Genomic DNA, 19,192 nt, shown 5'->3' with positions numbered 1-19,192 from the left:
AACCGTGGTAAAGACGAAAACACCACCTACAAAAGATGGCAGGAGAAATTACACATCAAGGAGAACGCGCACACGGCCACAGAGTCAGGTGCCAGCAAGGCCGCCGTTCCGGAAACTGAAACGACAACAGGAGGCACAAAAATACGACGAACAGAAGAAATTCAAGAAGGACTCCAGACCGGAGGACGTCAACACCAGCCGTCCCAGGCAGAAACGCAAAGGCCAACAACCAGACGATTACTCCGTCAAGAGGCCAGCATGTAGAGGACGCAAAAGAAAGAGCAACGGGGACGACACTCGGCGATCAATAAGGAGAAGATTGACATCCATGACACCTCTAACTTGGGATCAATTTTGTCAAAAACGGATGACGGAGTTTCAAGCATCGAAAACTCAAAGATAAGTTAAAACCTTCTATAATTTTTTTTTCTCTTTTGTTCCGAAATGTTATGCATAAGTACGAAGTTCTATGTTTTGACGAAAGTCAATATGTCTCGGTTGAGACTTAGTTTTGTTTTACTTTATTTAGCTAAGGCAAAAGTATTATTTTCTTTAACTGTAAAAGCTAAAAACAAGCATTTTCTGTTGGTCGAAAGACTAATTCTGTTATGTTAAAGCCAAAATTTGGCCAGAGATAAAAATAACTTCGTATTCTTGTACTAAAAAGAATTTTAGTTTCAGTATCGCCAGCTTGGCGAAGAATGAGTAAAGTAAAAATTTATTTTCTCTTATTCATTTTATGGTAAATTGTAAAAAGCATATGTATTAAACTTTTGTAAATGTATGTAAATACTTGCATGTTATGTAAAAGTAGAATTTAGTCTAGAAGCATAAAATTGTAGATGCTAAAAGTGAATGCTTAAAAGCAATGAAGTCAAAATTTAAGTATTAAACTGTAAAGTCATGCTTTAGAGCGAAAGCCTGCATGTTTAAAGATGAATGAGGGGGAAGTTAGAATGAATGTGTTTTGTAGGGTTCTCCACCTACATTTGAATTTTTAAGAATATTAAAGTAGCTCGTTGAGTTGTAGAATGTCGAGTAAGGTGTGTCTATTTGGTTGTTGAATTCTAACAAATCATGGTGGTTAGGGGAAGTGTTGTAAGACTAAAACACGAATATTCCCGTTTGACACCACACATGGTGGAGAGCCAGGGTAAAGTTAAATTAATGCTTGAAAAATTGAATGAATGTGAAGTAAGCAATAACTAAGAAAAACGAAACGTTAAAAACAAAAATTTATTGTGTCAAGAAAGTGTAAATTATAATGTATGTAGAAAGATACTGATACTTATTCCTTCCAGATGCTGGAAGGAAAGACCAAGATTGATTGATGAAGTCCAGGAAAAGTTGCTGTAAGAAGAAAGCTTTGTAACGACTAACAGAATTTTAATATATAATTGTTACATAAGATTTTTTTGTGTAAACGAGGCTTTCGCCAGTTAGTTCAGAATTAGATAAACTTACAACAGGTCGTTTGTAGGACCTGCTTCCAAGTTTTCCAAATTCTGGCAGCGGCAAATGTAGGGTTTATATTTATTTTGACTAACATTTATTTTAAGTTTAAACTATCTTTCCTGTCAAGCCTTACTTTCCCCTGGAACTGCCAATGCCAGAATATGTAAATTTGAGTAGAACGCGCAAGGATTCAAATTATCAGCGGAAGTAGTATGATTTAAATAGAAGGAAACGAGTTCGGTGAGAGAGTTATTCTTACTTAGCGAGCGCGGAGATAGAAATCGAGAATTGAAGAACCCCGCGTTGCGGCCTATGCGCTTGGCGGGAAGTAGCTGCAATTGTTCCAGTGAGCTTCAAGTCTGCTGAATTAGCTGCGGCTTTTGTAAAACGCGGTGAGTTAGTTATTTTAGAGAGCCTCGTAGTTAGAATATTGTCTTTACTTTCTTTTCAGGTTCTTATTTTTATTTTGACTGCCGAGTTGGCACCGTTTGTAAGCGTTAAGAGAACGCAATTGTAATTCATTACGTTGAATAAAAAGGGACTTAAACCCTTTACAAGACTCTGTGGTTTATACAAGCTTTCACAGTCACCCTTGGTTGCGTGCAAGTTGTAGGCGCGCAACGTTATATTATAAAGGAACAAAGAAAACCAAAAATCCCGAATATATATACACATATCATAAATAAACGTTATATACGTATATATAGCCTGTATAACCTACAAGGGTCGTCAGTTTTGGCGAGATATATAGGTAGTCGTCATAGAAGTAAGTACCAATTTTTATTTTTAATTCTCATCTGAATTTTTTTTTAGATTAGCGAGACTCCCTGCTGGGTTAGCAGCTCCTCTGCCGCAAAATTTGCCGTTGACAGACTCAACAGAATCAGAGTTACCTAAATCAGTGGCCTTACCTCCTGGTGTCTACAGTTTAGGAACTAGGGCTATGTATGATTGCGAATCACGCTACTATAAACTCATAGGATCTAGAACAAGACGATGCCAGAGCCAAGGAGAATGGAGCGGAAGACCACCTACTTGCATACCAGGTTCTTTTCGCAAAACCCTCACATAACAACTTTTAAAATTTATTGTTACGGATTTTGTATTTAGTTGGCTATTTTTAGTAGAGTTGTAATTAAAATTGATTTATTCCCCGTCAATGCAGCGCGTGACGAATTTTAAGAGAAAGCTATGCCGGAAAAGTAAAAATACAACATGTGCATTTAACATTTAATAAAAGTTTATCTCCGTAATTGATATTTATTTTGAATAAATGTAATTGACCACAGTGTTAACTGTAACCGAAATTCTATGCTTTCTGCTTTCCAGAAATTGCTAGAACTCTCTCGTGCGGCCGATTTAAAAAGCTATAAAAGCCAGAGAGAGAACATCTCAGCTCAGTTGTTGTTTAGATAACTGTTGTTTGTTGATGGTAGCGAATTCCCGGTGAGATCGGATTAGCTTTCTCTGCGCTTTGGATTGCATTCTGTTTAATGTTTTAGTAGTTTAAAATTTAGCTACTGATTATATTGCGTGATATTGTGCGAATATCTTTGAGGAAGAAAAAATCCAGCGGTTTTGTACATTTCTTGTGATGAAATAAATTTTATTAACTTTTTACTTGTGCATTCAATCTATTATGAACCCGTACGCACGTAACAATATTTAAAATTTTTATCTTTGGAATAAAAATGAATAAGGACTACAAGTCAAAATAATTTCAGCTAATACCCGAGTTCTTTTTATCTACTTCTAATCTACACATGTAGCGAAGCGGTATCTTGACTTTAAATTAATAAACCTAAGAATACATCACTGCAAGTGGACTGTAAAATTCACCTTTATTCGGCAGTTTGAGCTTTCGAACACAACACACAGCACAAAGTAAAAACGATAGAGTTACAATTAGCGGATTTAAGAATGCAAGAACAAACTGCGAGCTGCGCATACAATCTGCGCATTGCGAAATAATATCTAACAGACAAGCAGAGAGCTCTGGTCGCCGAAACAACACCTATAGGTAAAGTAGGTAATGTTTTCGGTCCAAAATTTGGTAGTGAGCTTTTAGTAAATAAGCACGAATCAGAGTCCTTACAACACGTTTTTACTATTTACTTTTATAACGATGTCTATTTGTTTACGTGTAGGTGTGTCACGACTGTTTCGTCCATGATAACACTTATATCAAACTTTCAAAAACTTCTCTTTTCCGCATTTTAGCTGTTTGGATTCATAAGAAGATTTGATTAGTTTTGGGGTAAAATTGGATAACCGGAAGTAGTACTTTACTTGAAGTAATTACTATTACTGTTTTTAAAGGAAAATCGGGAGCGGTACTTTCTTGAAGCCCATAAGTTTTACAACAATCAACATAACATACTGTTGCATATATAAACCATAACATATTGTTGTAACTGAAAGAGCAATATTTACTAATACCTAAATATCGCGGGAATTGAATGCACAGATAAAAATGAATTTGGAGTTATCGATGATATAGAAATAACATAGAAGAAAATTAAATTATGGTATTCGTTTTTAAGTATTTCTTCTAAATAGATTACAAACATTGAATTTTCTTTAATTAAAACATTAACATCGCGCGCATCTTCAAGCACGGATATTTTATGCGGCAGGTTTCTTTACATTTTTACTGATATTATGTTGGTATCGTAGCTACGAAAACACGTTACGTCTAATAGTATTTTGCGCCGAATGACTTTGAATGTCAGTATACCTTTTCAAATCCCGTTTTGAATTCTCCCCGTGAAAAAATTGGGCGTAATATAAAATCTGAAAGCTTTCAGATCTTTTTAGCCCGAAGAGCTATAAGGGCTATTAATTTCGTTTTGGCATTTTGCGTTGAAAACTTTAAATGTGGGTTCACTTTTCAAATTGTTGCCACCAAATATTAGGGCCCTGTGTTATATTTAAAGAAAATAAATAATGAAGAATCTGCATAAAGGTATACATGTTTCTCGCATTGTGATAAAATAAGAGTACCCAGAGCCATCAAATTTTGAATAACGTAATCTTCCACCGAATATGGGCATCTGGAAGCCCTAATTTGGAATTTGAAACTTGTTTTATTAACGATTTTATATTTTGTAACACTTCAGCGAATTTTTGATTAACAAACTCAACGATTTTAAAGTGAGCAATGGCAAAACTGTAACCTCCCCCCCCCAAAAAAAATTAAATTTTATGGTCAAGTGCAAAGAACATTTAATAAATAAAGGGAACACACAAAAAGTTAAAAAAAAATCCCTTTGGGCGTAATGTAAAAACTGAAAGCTTTTAGATTTTTTTCCCTCCTCCCCCCCTTTTTTTTTATAAAAGTCTGTCACTGTTACATTTTTAACATGCAATATTTTATCCTTTTACAGTCTGTGGAAAATCGGATTCTCCTCGCTCTCCTTTCATTGTCAATGGAAATGCAACAGATATTGGACAATGGCCGTGGCAAGCTGGTATTGCCCGCTATTTGCAAGACTACAATCGTTGGTTTCTTCTATGCGGTGCTTCATTACTTAATGAGAACTGGCTGATTTCTGCTGCTCATTGTGTTACGTATGCAGGCACGACCCTTATTATAGAACCGGGCAAATTTCAAGTCTATTTAGGCAAGTATCATCGCGAAGATGACAAGGATGACGAATATGTTCAAGTCAGAAAGGTATGGCAATAACAGTTTCCGAGAAAACACTCAAATAGTAACTATTAATGCAATAGACTTATTATACGTCTTTAGTCGAGTCTGAAACTGCCATTCTGAGGATTTCAATTACTATTTACTGAACATTATACTTAAACAATGCCCTAAATATCAGATAAAGTTGCCTTATTTTCTGTGTAGCAGACAGAAGCAAAATTGAAAAATTCTTGTTCGAATGAATTTAGGATGATCCAAAAGTCATTAAATATTTAAAAAAAAAAAAAAAAATACCGTCTATGAATTTATCAATGCATGACAAGGGAACTAGCACAGAAATATTAAAAAATTAAAATATAAAAATTATGAGAAGTCTGTACAAAATTTTGGTAAAAGCTCAGAATAAGCTACATATATATTGAGAAGGCGGAGCTAAATGATGTCAATAATAGATGAGCATGGACCTTATAAGAAATAGACTAACCCAAACGGGTTTTCTCTCTCGTCTGAGGCGTTGCCGGCTGTCACCTTGATCACATCCGGAGGAGTAGGGACGACTTGCAGAAATTTAACATTGATTGCCTATTGCAGCGTGTATAATTGTCAAGAAAAAGCTGGTTTTAGCTCCTCATTTCACAAATTAGAATTTCTACATATTTTTATTTTTGAAATTGAGATTGATTTTTAACAATTTAGCATATTTATCAAGCATAATTAACTTTCCAAATAATTATAATGCTATTGCATGCTTTCAGGACTGGATATTTTTTTAGCTTTTCCTATGCTGTAAGGAAATTTGTAACTACTTCTTTCAGAAAATAATATTTTAAAACTGAACTAATAGAAAATTTCAAACAAGCAATTTTCTCTTGCAATTTTTATGCTTTTTATTGGTGTAAATAAGTAAAAAATATTAAAATATTTAAAAATGAATTTTTGAAAGTTTTGTTTAAAATTCTAAATTGTGCTGCTTTTTTAAATTATAGATGAGTATTATAGCACAATTTCTATAAAGGAATTTTATTTCAATTAGATTTCATAATACATCATAGTGATAAACACTTTTGACTCCTTAAAAATTTTTATACATTTAATTCTAATATTAAAATTGCATTTAACCTTAATAATTAATTTTGCTTGTATTTTCTAGTGATTATTTTTTTAATTTATTTTTAGTTCTGAATAAGATTTTTTTTTTTTATTTACTGTTAATTCATTAGCCTAAAAGGGCGGTAGCCTAGAAAGGCTGTTAGTTTCGAAGCGGCATTTTGCGCTGTTTCACTATAAATGTCCGTGTCTCCTTGCAAATTGTTGTTACCAAATATTATCGCCCTATAAGGAAATTAAATAATGAAGAATCTGCATGAATACATGTATGTTTCTCGCACTGTGACAAAAACGACAGCAAATTTTGAATAATGTAATCCTCCACCCGAACGTGGGCATCTGGACGGACGAATTTCGAATTTGTTTTAATCTATTTCATATTTTGTAAAACTTTAACGAATTTTTGATTAACAACCTCAACGAGTTTAGAGCGAGCACTGTGCGGAAATGGTTCAGAGCGAGCACTGTGCTATGGTTTTATCTCCAGTGCGGAAATTCTAAAGATATGCTGTTTTCAAATGTATGTGGTTTACGGGCGAAGAACATGATATTCAATAAATATAGATAGCACACAAATCTTTAAAAAAAAAGGTTCCTTTTGGGCGTAATATAAAATCTGAGTGCTTCTAGATTTTATTTTATCTTTTTTTTCCCCCTTCATTACGCTCAGAAAATTTTATGAATTATTAAAATAACTAATCCACTTTAATGTTAATAATTTAATGATCATATAATCAAATAAATATAATCTTTTTGTAATGTTACTATAGTTTGGAAAATCTCTGCCTGAAAATGTTCATTAAATTAAAAAAAAAAAAAAAATATCAGATCTTGTTTAATTTTACCTAATTTATTTCAAAGCATCGCGTACTATCAATCTTATTTAATTTTACTTTATTTTTACGCAAAATTAAGTTCATAAATTTTGTGCTTAGCGTTTTTACCGTTTTACCAAAGTAAAGAAGTTTGTACAAGAATTAAGCGTGAAAAAATGCGCGAAATGCAGTAAAGAGTGCTTTAATGAGATATATTAAATCCTATTTGTAAAAAACTGTGGCTTTCATAATCTCATCACTATACAACGTATCGCATTTAATAATTAAAAAGAGTTATGTGATACAAACGCCATAGGTTTCAGTGTTAAAGTAAACCAGATCGTCCCAACTCTTTCTTGCCAACATGTCGGTGATGCGAGCCCCGCCCACTGGGTTAGTCTATCTTTTATAAGGTCCATGAAGATGAGACAAAGCTTGTGACGTCACAATATATTCTTGCATTCTCACTAAGCGTATTTACTATTTTCTACGGAAAATAAGAATAATTTGTTGTTCATTATTGTGAATCAATATTAAATTCTTTATTTTTAATTTACATTTCTAACAATTAAGCTGTATTTTACTGAAAATAAATATAATAAACTATTATTTTAAATTAACATGATAGAATAATTTAGTGCTATCATTTAATGAAATCGTAAACAAGAAGTCTCGCATCAACTTTACTATTTTCAAAGGTTTTTAAGTTTTGGAATTAATGTAAATAAGAAAATTTTTTAATTTACATCGTAGAACCCTTTAATTCTATTATTTTCACAAATAAGTTTATTACTACACAAAATTCTTTATATACTATTAAGGTATCCGACCTCGTTCGGGTACCATTTTTTTTAAAATGGTTTTTAATTTAACTATAAACATATTAATTTGAAGATAAGCATATTAATGAGTGAAAACAATTTAAAACTTAATGCTAAGTAATTTTAATTTTGAAAAATAATGAGAAAAGGGATAATTTTTGCTTAAATTTTGCCTTTACGGCAACAACCACGGCGAACAATGTATATATAAATATGCAGTTTTTTTTTAATTTTTATTTATATTTACACTTGTTTTGTATGCAATGAAGGAAGCAAAATAATTAAGAAATATTCATATATTCTTGAGATATGTGGAAATGTATAGTATTTACTGTATATTTTCCTATTATTGCATCCAAAATCTAAAAATAAAAAGTAACAATTCAACTTCTAATTAATATTTCTAAAATCTTTCGCTTCAGAGCATGCATCAGATTATATGAAACATGTATAGAAAGTATCATTAAATTTTATCCATAAAATTTTGAGTTATGGCTGTTACCATTGGCAATATTTACAGAAAAAACATTTTTCAGAAAACAAGTTTAAAGTTTTCATAAAACAATTTCTTAGTGAAAGAAGCATCCATGATAATTAAAATTCCCCTGCTTTGTAACTTAACACCTTGTTTTTTCTTCCCACACTTTGTACCTTTTCTTTCGAACAAAGCGGAATTTTTTCTTTGGGTTTTCGTAAAACTTGTGGAATGCCACCAAGAGTCATGATTTTGCACTTTATGAAATTTTCGAATTCCCTGCTCAGTGTAAAATTCAGGGCACATACCTAACTTTGAAAATGCTTCAAGCAAACCTATAAATCCATCATTAAATAACATTAAATAACCCAACACTTAATTTGCTCCAAACATTAATATTCGCAAGTTTATGAATGTTTCTTTCGGAACAATTTGCAATAAAATGCCATTAAAACGTTCCTTGATATTTTGATACTGATACTTATATATAACTCTTGTTTACGTAGTCAACTCCATATATGTAGGTTTAATTAAATTCAAAATATCTATTCATATACCAGAGGTTTTTGCCTAATGTTTTTCTTTTTTCCCTGATTTCTGCAATCACACGTTCATAGTTGCAGCATCAATTCATTGATTACTGAGGAGAGCATTGGGGTTGATCTTTACATTATGGTAACTTGGCGTTTTTTGGCGAAAATTTGGCGACCAACTCTCCTACAGCAACCCTCTATTTCTTTTCCCCGCCGCCGTTTTGTCTTCACGAAGTAAAGACATGTTTCTTTTCTTTTTATCTACTGAACACTTCTTCCAACAATCTACTAGCCGAATTACACTTATGCTAAAAATTTTATCTAACAAAACTGCTTAATCATGACAAATATTCACTGCAAAATTGGGAAAAAGTGCACAATACCATACTCCTTACGCGTTTTTCAAAATAACACATACACATAAACCATGTACACGCCGACTGATTTTTACTTAAAAAAACATCCCAGAATTACACAAAAATGGCATTGCGCACACTCTTCACTATATCCATGTACACTGCTTTTTTCTCATAAATTAGAAAAATTTCACGAAAATGACAATTTTCTGAATCTTTAAACACGGTAAAAAGAACATATATGAAATTACCTGATCGCGAAAAAGTATATACCCTTTCCAAATATGAACATTTCCACACATAAAATAAATAAAATATTCAAAAACTTTTACCTCTAAATCATCTATTATATTATACACGTCACCAACGAATTCATACCGCAAGCATTACAAATACTTAGTGTCAAATATTTAAATTATTTCCATGCGCGTTTACTTCAACTTAAACTTATACCAAATTCCTACAAACATAAAATTCACAAAATAACTATCATTTAATTAAAATATCACTAAACCATGTACACGTCGACTTATTTTTACTTAAAAAAACATCCCAGAATTGCACAAAAATGGCATTGCGCACACTCTTCACTATATCCATGTAGACTGCTTTTTTCATAAATTAGAAAAATTTCACGAAAATGCATAACAATTTTCTGAATCTTTAAACCCGGTAAAAAGAACATATATGAAATTACCTGATCGCAAAAAAGTATATACCCTTTCCAAATATGAACATTTCCCCGTATAAAATAAATAAAATATCCAAAAACTTTTACCTCTACATTATCTATTATATTACAAACGTCACTAACTAATTCATACTACAAACATTACAAATGGTTACAAATACTTAGTGTCAAATATTTAAATTATTTCCATGCACGTTTACGCAAATTACTTTACTTCCACCTTACATTTAGAACAATGCATAAAAATAATATCCTCAAATAATTAAAAATACTAACTTACCTATTCTTCTTCAGAATCATGATTATGTGTCCGATAAACTTTTCTTATTTCTGTTTCAGGATCTTTAAAATCATACTTATAGTTCACACCAAGGTACCAGGTAAAATAAATAACTTAATACAACATCTTTACTTCTATCTCGCACAACCTTAAAGAAACACTTATTACTACGCCTTTCAATCCCACTAAATACCCATTTCGAATTCACTTTAGTTAGGGCCATGGGATCCAAAAATTAACGAACACTGTTTCACACAACACAGAATAAAGCCAAATACAAAATTTCCAGATTTTTTCTCGATTTCCCCCCCCTTTTCCGATTAAAGAACCGTAATTCGTCCATTAATATCACATGACATATCCCATGATCTCTCATTTCCCTCACACAAAATAATGCGTAATCGGAACTGAGTACTGCTCACATTATTACCAAAGTCCCAGGTAGTAACCTTTATCGCCTCCAAAATGTCGCCAAACTACCAGTTACCATATTCTAAAGATCAGCCTAATGTTTTTGTGAGAGTTCGTTGTGTTAAAACACACACTCAATAAAACTCAATAAACACACACAACACTCAATAAAGTAGATTTATAATAAAAATATCTCGCGCAGTAACATTATAAACCTAATATTTCACTTCAGTTTATATAAAATTTAAATTTTCTTCGAATATGAAGCTATAGCATAACCAGTGTTGCCAGATCGTGCGATTTTTCGCAAATTTGCGACTTCTAACAAACTTGTATTACTAAAATTTTAGTATTTGTGATTTTGCGAAATCCACTTTCTTATGCTACTTTTATTGTCTAAATGTCTAAGTTATAATTCCATCCAATTAATAGTGTTATATCTTCGTGTTTTGAATACATACAAATCTCTACTTCCGAAATATCACTATCACAAGTTGGCATTACTGTTCATGAAAGCCCCTTGTGGACAAAAATTTTCTGATTGGTAGCACACTATGTTTTGATTGGTTTTAAGTTATCCATGTAGTTCAGCAGCTTACTCACATGTGTCAGGGTTTACGTTGGTATTGGGTGGATAAAAAGTCGCCAGGTAGTTTAATGTTTGTTCCATATACTATTTGGGCAATCAAGTGATTTGTGTCACATCGCAGAGCAAATCTGAGACCCAACAGAACTGTTGGTAGCATTCCAGTCCACTCAGCATTATTACATGCTTTTATAGCAGCCTTAAATGTTCAATGAGGCCTCTAAATTGCATTGGTGCTAGTATACTGTAGTGTTAAGGACTTTAGCTCACACATTACAATCAAACTCCTAAACATCAGCGATTCAAATTGTGTTCTTTGATCCATAATAACTTTACGTGCAATGCCAAATCTGCATATCCAATGCTCATAAAAGCCTTGCTTACCACTACTGCAGTGCTGTATGGTAATGGGATGACTTTCACCCAGTAAATCAGTTGAAACAATACACGTGCCCATTTGAAAGGGGTAATGTACCAATGAGGTCAATATGTACCGCACTGAAACAGGTATCTGGTTCACGATATTCCGCAAATTTAAATTTGACGTGCCTAATAATTTTACATTCTTGGCATATGATACATGCTTTGGCACAATCTTGATTTTTCATTCCAGGCCACACAAAACCAGCATTTGTTTAACGCCAGGGTGTGAAAAACCATGATTTTGATCAAAAAGTTTTTTCCAGAAACTAGGTGGAATATAAGGCCGATCTTTTTTTGTGAAGTACTATACCATAAAAATTCTTGACGAAGGATGTATTGATTGGCTGAATTTAAGTGTTGTGTCACTTTCCATTATAACTTTCAATTCTGGATCTGCACTTTGTTCTACGGCAAATTGTTCTTAATCAATAACACAGATCTGGGATAGTGTTTGCAACCACACTGTCTTGCCCACCAATATGCTGAATATCTGCGGTGAACTCAGAAACTTACTGCAGTTGGCACTACTGTTTTGGGGATGCCTTCTCATTTTTTTCTGTTCAAAGGCAAAGTTCAATGGTTTGAGATCTGTTACAATAACAAATTTCTTCAAGGATTTATGGTTTATTATGATTAATTAATGCAGAGGAGATTCAAGAATTAATAATATCTTTTAAAGTTATAAAAAAAACTGCACAATAAAAAAAAAAGAGCTTTTCTAGGGGTTTATTTCATATAATTAAAAGGACATTAAAAGTTCCTGAATGTGCAGTCCTTACATATATTTCTTTTAATATATACATTGCCCCCGTTCATCAGTAATGTAAGAGTACATTATTTGCATCTAGCATATTCTTAAAAACTTTGAGAATGTTGCCATTTGTATTTCACACATTCATTTTTATAGGAATATTTTTATATGCATTCATTTTCAGGTGCAAGAAATACACATCCATCCAGATTATGATCCTGGTCTATTTGATGCTGATATAGCTTTAATACAAATGGATTCCCCTGTACAGCTTAACAGTAGAGTGCAACCAATCTGCTTACCAACAAAACAGACTACTCGAAGCAATCTGGCAGAAGGACAAAAGGGAATTGTAAGCTTCTTCATTTCTTGTCTTTTAAACAAATATAATTTTATTATAAATATATATTTATAATGAAGATATTATATTTATTACAAATATGATATTTATATTTTTTTGCAAGAAAAATTAAGAATACATCTTCAAGTAAAATACTAGCAGGTTCAGTTTTTCAGCTCGTATTCACAGAGATAATAGTTTAAAATCTGCAGTGTAGAATGAATATAATTCAAATTCGTAATGCATTAAATGAATTCAAATACTTTTGAGGAAGTAAGATAGTTTGTAATATAAAATAGATAATGATTAATAGGAACTAATTTAAAGGAACTGTATGAATATGCTTTGAAGTTCTAATTATTACTACAGTCAAAAGTCGTTAATCTGGACTTCGGCAATTCCGAATTATCGATTTTTCCGGATTATAGATCATCAGTTTAAATCGCGTAAGATGGCATGCAGAAATTCTAAAATTAAAAATATGAAACCGTAATTTATGAAATAAAGAACAATTATGATCTAAAGGGTATCAAAATTAAAAAAAAAAAAAAAAAAAAAAAAAGCTGAATATTTATTTGTTTAAGTTACTTCGTTTTATGTGATAATACTTTCTCTTTAATTCTATAAACAGACATAATTTTTTGTTCAGTTACAAAGTTCCGCTGTTCAAGTCCCGTTAATTGCTGTGCCGAGAATACCCACTAACTTGTCAATCGAAATTTTTTCGTTTTCACTAACCTCTCTGTCACATTCTTCATGTCTTTATCCATTTTTTGCAGCAGTTCCACTTTTTGTTTGATGGACATCGAAACATACTTTCGTTTTGTACGATACTTTGTGAGCTCCAGATTCGGAAATTCTATTTGACATAATCGAAAGTTCAAGTTTACTTTTATAAAATTGCTCTTACAGTCTGTAAAAAATAATAAGCCGGATCCAATTCGAAGATTAAGGAACAACGCGATCATCAACATTAACTGAAATAGATAATTAGATAATTTAATAATTTTAGATTATACCGTCCGTTATACATAAAACGGCCAAGCGAAAACGTATTCTGCGCTTGCGCACACGCAAATGCGCAGTCGTAAGAGGTCTTATGCGCACGCGTAAACGCCTGCGCGCATGTGTCAACGCTGCGCATGCGCAGAAAGTTTTTAGCTTCGAGGTCCGGATTATAGATGATTCCGGATTATGGGTGTCCGAATTAACGACTTTTGACTGTAGTAGTTTTATGTCTGATTATTAAAATTCCACAAAATACACGTATGTAAATTCCTAAGACATAATAAGGCTAAACATGTGAATTTATAGACATAATAAGATAATGAAGGTATTGTTAACAAGACAAAGATATTGTGACTGATATAGAAAACATGAACTCAGAAGTTATGATAGAGATATTTTAAAATGATTTTGATTAAGGCATATTTTAAAATCACCCCGGATCTAAATACAAACCTACACTCAATTGTGTTTCAGAAAAATTAACAGAAATAATATTACTATTGTCGAAAAATCAAATCATGTATCTGCAACTTATTAAAAGTCATTAATAATAAAAATGATTGTTTCTTAAACATTAATAAAATTAATCACAAACTACACTAGTGATCAACAGAATATTATCTTACAATGTTTTAATGATAAATGCAGTATTTGTAGAATGCATGCCATGTAAACAATTAAAAACTCATTCAATGTTCAGTATTCAAAGAAAGTCGAAAATTCATTTGCTATTCCACACGCCTCATTAAGTCAACAAGCCAGGAGGAAAGTTTTCAATATAGAGTAGTTATGTGGTGTCAAATATTTTGAGGTAACTGAAAATATAAGAAACAAAATATCGTAACAATTTAACTACTTGAATTTGAAAACTATGAGCAAAAACTTGCTGAATATTCCTTATTTTAGTAAACCTAATTTTATGTACTTTTTTTTTGTTTTGTTTATATTTAACAATATGGTGAATCAGTATTTACTCTGAAGTATTGATTCAATTTAATTACTTGAATTTCAAAAATATGAACAAAAATTTGCTGTATAGTCCTTATTTTATTACACCTAATTTTATGTACTTTTTTGTTTATATTTAACAATATAGTGAATCAGTACTTACTTTGAAAGAATTTATGGTATTGCTTAATTATTCCCAGCCCAACAAAAAATTATTAAGCTACAAATGACTTTGAATTGGTGAAAAACATTTGTTTGGCTATCTTTATAAGAAACGGGCTACTACATGAAATTCTAAATACCTCATATTTACGTTTTTACAGCCAACTAATGTTGTTCAGGAGATAAGGGTTAAGTAGTACCTGAGGAAAAGGCTTTTAGAACTCTGAAAACCAACAACTCAAATTTTTATTCTGTAAGCAGACACACTAGAAACCCACTCAAAGTACCTATGTCGCTTTCAGTGATTTCCTAAAAATTATTAAGGAAATTAATAGCATAGCTTCTAAGTGTTTCATATTTGATGCAATTAGAATAATACCAAGTTGAATGGATGAAATTTGTAATGCCCCGACCTCTACACACAAATTATTCAAATTCTTTAATATTTTCATATAAATTTTTGTTGGAAACCTCATCGTAATTGTAGAAACAATTAATATTTCAAATACTTTTGTAATGCCTTTTCTCCCATATTTCATACTTCTGTAAATATGTAACAGTTCAGTTATTTATTATTATTGCTCTGATGCTTTTTCTTTCAGTGTATCTATATTTTGGTGATGGTGCCTCATTGAAATTCATACTGCCATACATATTGTATTTTGCCTGAATTTTTCGCTCTTACCTGTTCAGTTAACAGCTTGATACTCTTCTATTTAGTGGATAGATATGTAGCGCTACAGATGTTATTAAATTTTTTTCATTCTTTGCAACATCATTCATATCATTGAAAAATTCATTAAGGATATATTCAAAAGTATCTAATTTCTCGATGGAGGTAGGTCCTAGTGATTCCGGTGTTGTACGACTCGTAGTAAAATCTGATAAGGGTTAAATATAAAGTGTGTAAATGCATGTACACTCGAATGCACGTGTGGTACGCGCATGCATAGTTTGACTGCTGTCGAGTGTATCCCGTACAATACGCCATTAACATGGCAGTTCTACATAATATTCAAACTGGTATCTCTCATAGAATTGGACAGTTTCTGTCGGAAGAATAGTGTATAAAATATCTATTCTCACCATTCAGAACTTATGGCTGTACACCAAGAAGAAAGCCAAGATACCACAGGTGCTATTAGAACATTATATACACAGTTCTTCATATTTTAAAGTATTTCTATTACTTTCATACAACTTTGAATTATTCTTATGCAAGGAAAAAACTGAAATATTCATGTGGCCTTTTTTTTTCAAGCTTTTATTGGTTATTAATGTGACATTAGACTGAACACTTATTATTGGCATAATATGAAACTGTCAGATTTCAGTTTCTTATTATTACTATTCTATTGAAAAGTTTTTCTTTTCAGGTTACAGGCTGGGGAATGAACGAGAATGAAACATATGCTGAAACCTTGCAACAAGCAGTCTTACCTGTAGTGTCAAGTGCTAAATGTGAGCAAGGCTACGAAGAATCGGATTTACCTTTAACAGTAACAGACAACATGTTTTGTGCAGGTTATGAACTTGGAAAGACAGATGCATGTGGTGGTGACAGTGGAGGACCTATGGTTTTTATCGATCAGTCTTCTAAAGAAAGAAAATGGGTTCTTGAAGGTATTGTTAGTTGGGGAAGCCCTGGAGGTTGTGGAAATCCTAAACAATATGGTGGCTTTACAACTGTTAGCAAATTCTTGGACTGGATTCATCTTTACTTCTAAGTCCTTAACAAAATCTACATCTTTTTGAAGTTAAAAATAAAATGAAAACAAAATTTGGCTCTTACTAACTCAGTTTTTTTAATGCTTTTACCCAAAGGCATAAATGTTTAGTTACTGTTTGTGTGTTTTACGTTGAATATATAACTTGCAGCAGTTTAATATGGTAAACAAGCGATGGTTATATCAGTGTCTTTTTCAAGCAGTGCTCAAGTCAGGGAATTAAAAAATAGTAAAAGTTTTTATAAAATAAGCTTCTATTTAAAATTTATAAAGTAAACTACAAGGAGAAAATTGTTATTAAATGTCCGAAGGTCTCCCACCCCTCTTTTCCTAAGAAAGAAGGAAATTGATCATGATATAATTTATTGGAAACAATAAACTGAATAATTCTCTTTACAAAATTCTTCTACAACTTTATATCATAAATAATAAATGTATGGTACAGCCTTGAGAAATTTATAAAGATAATGACTTATACTTTAGATAATGCAATTAAATTAATAGATTTCACTATTTAGGCACAAAGGAGAAGAATAAATGGCACATTACTAAAGACAATTTTCTCTGGAACTTGTAGCCAGCATTGGAATCGTGTGTGAAGAAAATTATGTACAGAGAGCTTAAGGAGAAAGAACTTTCTAAAGAAAGTTCTACTTTGCATACTCTAAATTCAGTTTAGAAGGAAAAATATCCGAATTTGTATAGAAAATACACAAGTTGTAGACAAAATCAATGGACTTGTGTAGCACTTAAGAACAGAGATTCAGTTTAAAAAGTGATTTGCAGCATGTTAACCTCTAGAAAGAGCCAGCAACAAGTTTTTCTTTTAAGATAAAAGAATGCTGAAACATTATGTAATATGGAAAGGAATTATACTAAATGAATAAACGCTAACTGCACTTACTCATAAATAACACAATGTGCACTAAGCAACACTGAACTAAAATGTTTACACAAGGCTCTCAGAAGTGCATTTAATTCTGACAGTTCTTTTTTTGGACTTATACTTCTTGGGCACCCAAAGCTAAAGTGAATAACTTGAAAGTAAAAAAACAGAGAACACATTTACCATCTGAGTTTTCCGATTAAAATTTGACAGGATATCTTGGAGACAAATGAAGAATAACTATTGAAAGATGCAAAGTTCTTCTGAAGAAACAGTGCTAAAAACATACTTTAGTAGAGAAATGGAATTCATTGCTACAAATTGTCTTTAAAAATTAATTTCTACTATGAAATCCATTCCAAAACCACTAATCATCAGTAAACAGTGATAATTTCTCTCTAATAAAACTAAAATATAAATCTGCTTCTATATCATTGATATAAATATTTTAATTAATTGTAATAAATTCCCTAATACTTGCACAAAAGCTGCAAAGTAATAAAATAATAATTTATTTACTAATGCATTACTTAGTATATTATCTCCTTTTATAAATGTAGTTAGAATTCTATTGAAATGAAGTAATTATACGCATATTTAACCTATAAGCATCTTGAAAATTTTTTTAAAATGGAAACATCAAAAATGAATCAAGAATAAATTGAAAATGGAAACTTTTAAAAAGGTATAACTAAAATTGAAAATGTAATCAATAAACCAAGTAATTATCATCATAATGTCATATATATGTTATAAACTTCTTTTTTACTAATTTTTAAACATGAATTATATATTTAAATTCATAATTCATGTTTTAAAAATTCAAATTATTTAAATTTGCCACCCAGACGGTATAGTGGTTGGGGTAGCCCGACTGCGATACAGAAGGGCCTGGGTTCGAATCCCGGAGAAGGCATGGTTGTAACTGTCCATCCCTTCATAGGAGGCAATGGTGGCCCACCTATCAGATGCCTCCATAATAAAGAGATCACCACATCTGGCCTTAGTATAGATTAATGGACTCTGTTACAAAATTGTTACTGTTCACAATTTGCCATTGGGGTATATAAATATATATATATAAATTCCATATACATTTATAAAGAACTTCAGATTATAAAATTAAATGAAGTTTTCAGGGTTTTCCCTCTTTTATCTTTTTTATACAAAGCTCATTTTAAATGCAAGCACCGTATGAGGGCTGTCTGAAACATTTCTAACCTACATATATAGATAGATGGCAGCACAAATCAACTGAAGTGGGAGGAACTTGTTTGGATGTCACTTGATAACTACCAATCAAAATTTTTAGTTTGACAATTAATTTTGTGGGTTGATGTGACCAAAAATAGAAAAAGTCGAGTATCGTGCTGTCATTAGATACTTGTTTTTGAAAGGTAATACACCTACTCAGATTAAAGAGGAGTTGGACAAATTGTACGGGGACTCTGCACCATCATTTACTACTGTGAAATTTTACCAGTTTGGGTGATCATTAACGTTCAGGACAGCAAACAACTGCAACCACTGATGAAAACATTGCTAAAATGCACGAAATTTTACTGGACAACCGTTGAATCAAGGTTAGAGAGATAGCAGAGGCTATATATGTCCAAAGAACCTGTTTGCCACATATTGAACCAAGATTTAGATATGTGCAAGCTCGCTGCATGTTTGCTCACTCTGGACCAAAAACGTGTCTGAATGAACATTTGTACTGTTCTGTGGTGCAACAAATCAGAATGTTTTCAACTATTAATCATCA

General features: G+C 31.9%; 1 protein-coding gene across 1 annotated transcript in view; it reads left to right on the top strand.

The window, feature by feature from the left end:
* LOC118204847 (limulus clotting factor C-like) overlaps positions 1-16,605 on the top strand; it is a 122,912-nt gene extending 106,307 nt beyond the window's left edge. Inside the window, exons 15-18 of the mRNA XM_085825992.1 lie at positions 2,269-2,501; positions 4,842-5,131; positions 12,541-12,708; positions 16,191-16,605. Coding sequence (XP_085682118.1) covers positions 2,269-2,501; positions 4,842-5,131; positions 12,541-12,708; positions 16,191-16,541 — 1,042 coding nt within the window. The 3' untranslated portion in view covers positions 16,542-16,605. The remainder of the gene's footprint in view (positions 1-2,268; positions 2,502-4,841; positions 5,132-12,540; positions 12,709-16,190) is intronic.
* The last annotated feature ends 2,587 nt before the right edge of the window (positions 16,606-19,192 follow it).

The sequence above is a fragment of the Stegodyphus dumicola genome, chromosome 10 (genome assembly GCF_044657685.1).
Source record: "Stegodyphus dumicola isolate Sdum_Otavi_A_Nest chromosome 10, ASM4465768v1".
Lineage (NCBI taxonomy): Eukaryota > Metazoa > Arthropoda > Arachnida > Araneae > Eresidae > Stegodyphus > Stegodyphus dumicola.
Note: the sequence above shows the minus strand (reverse complement) of the source record. Positions and strands in the feature narration are given on the sequence as shown.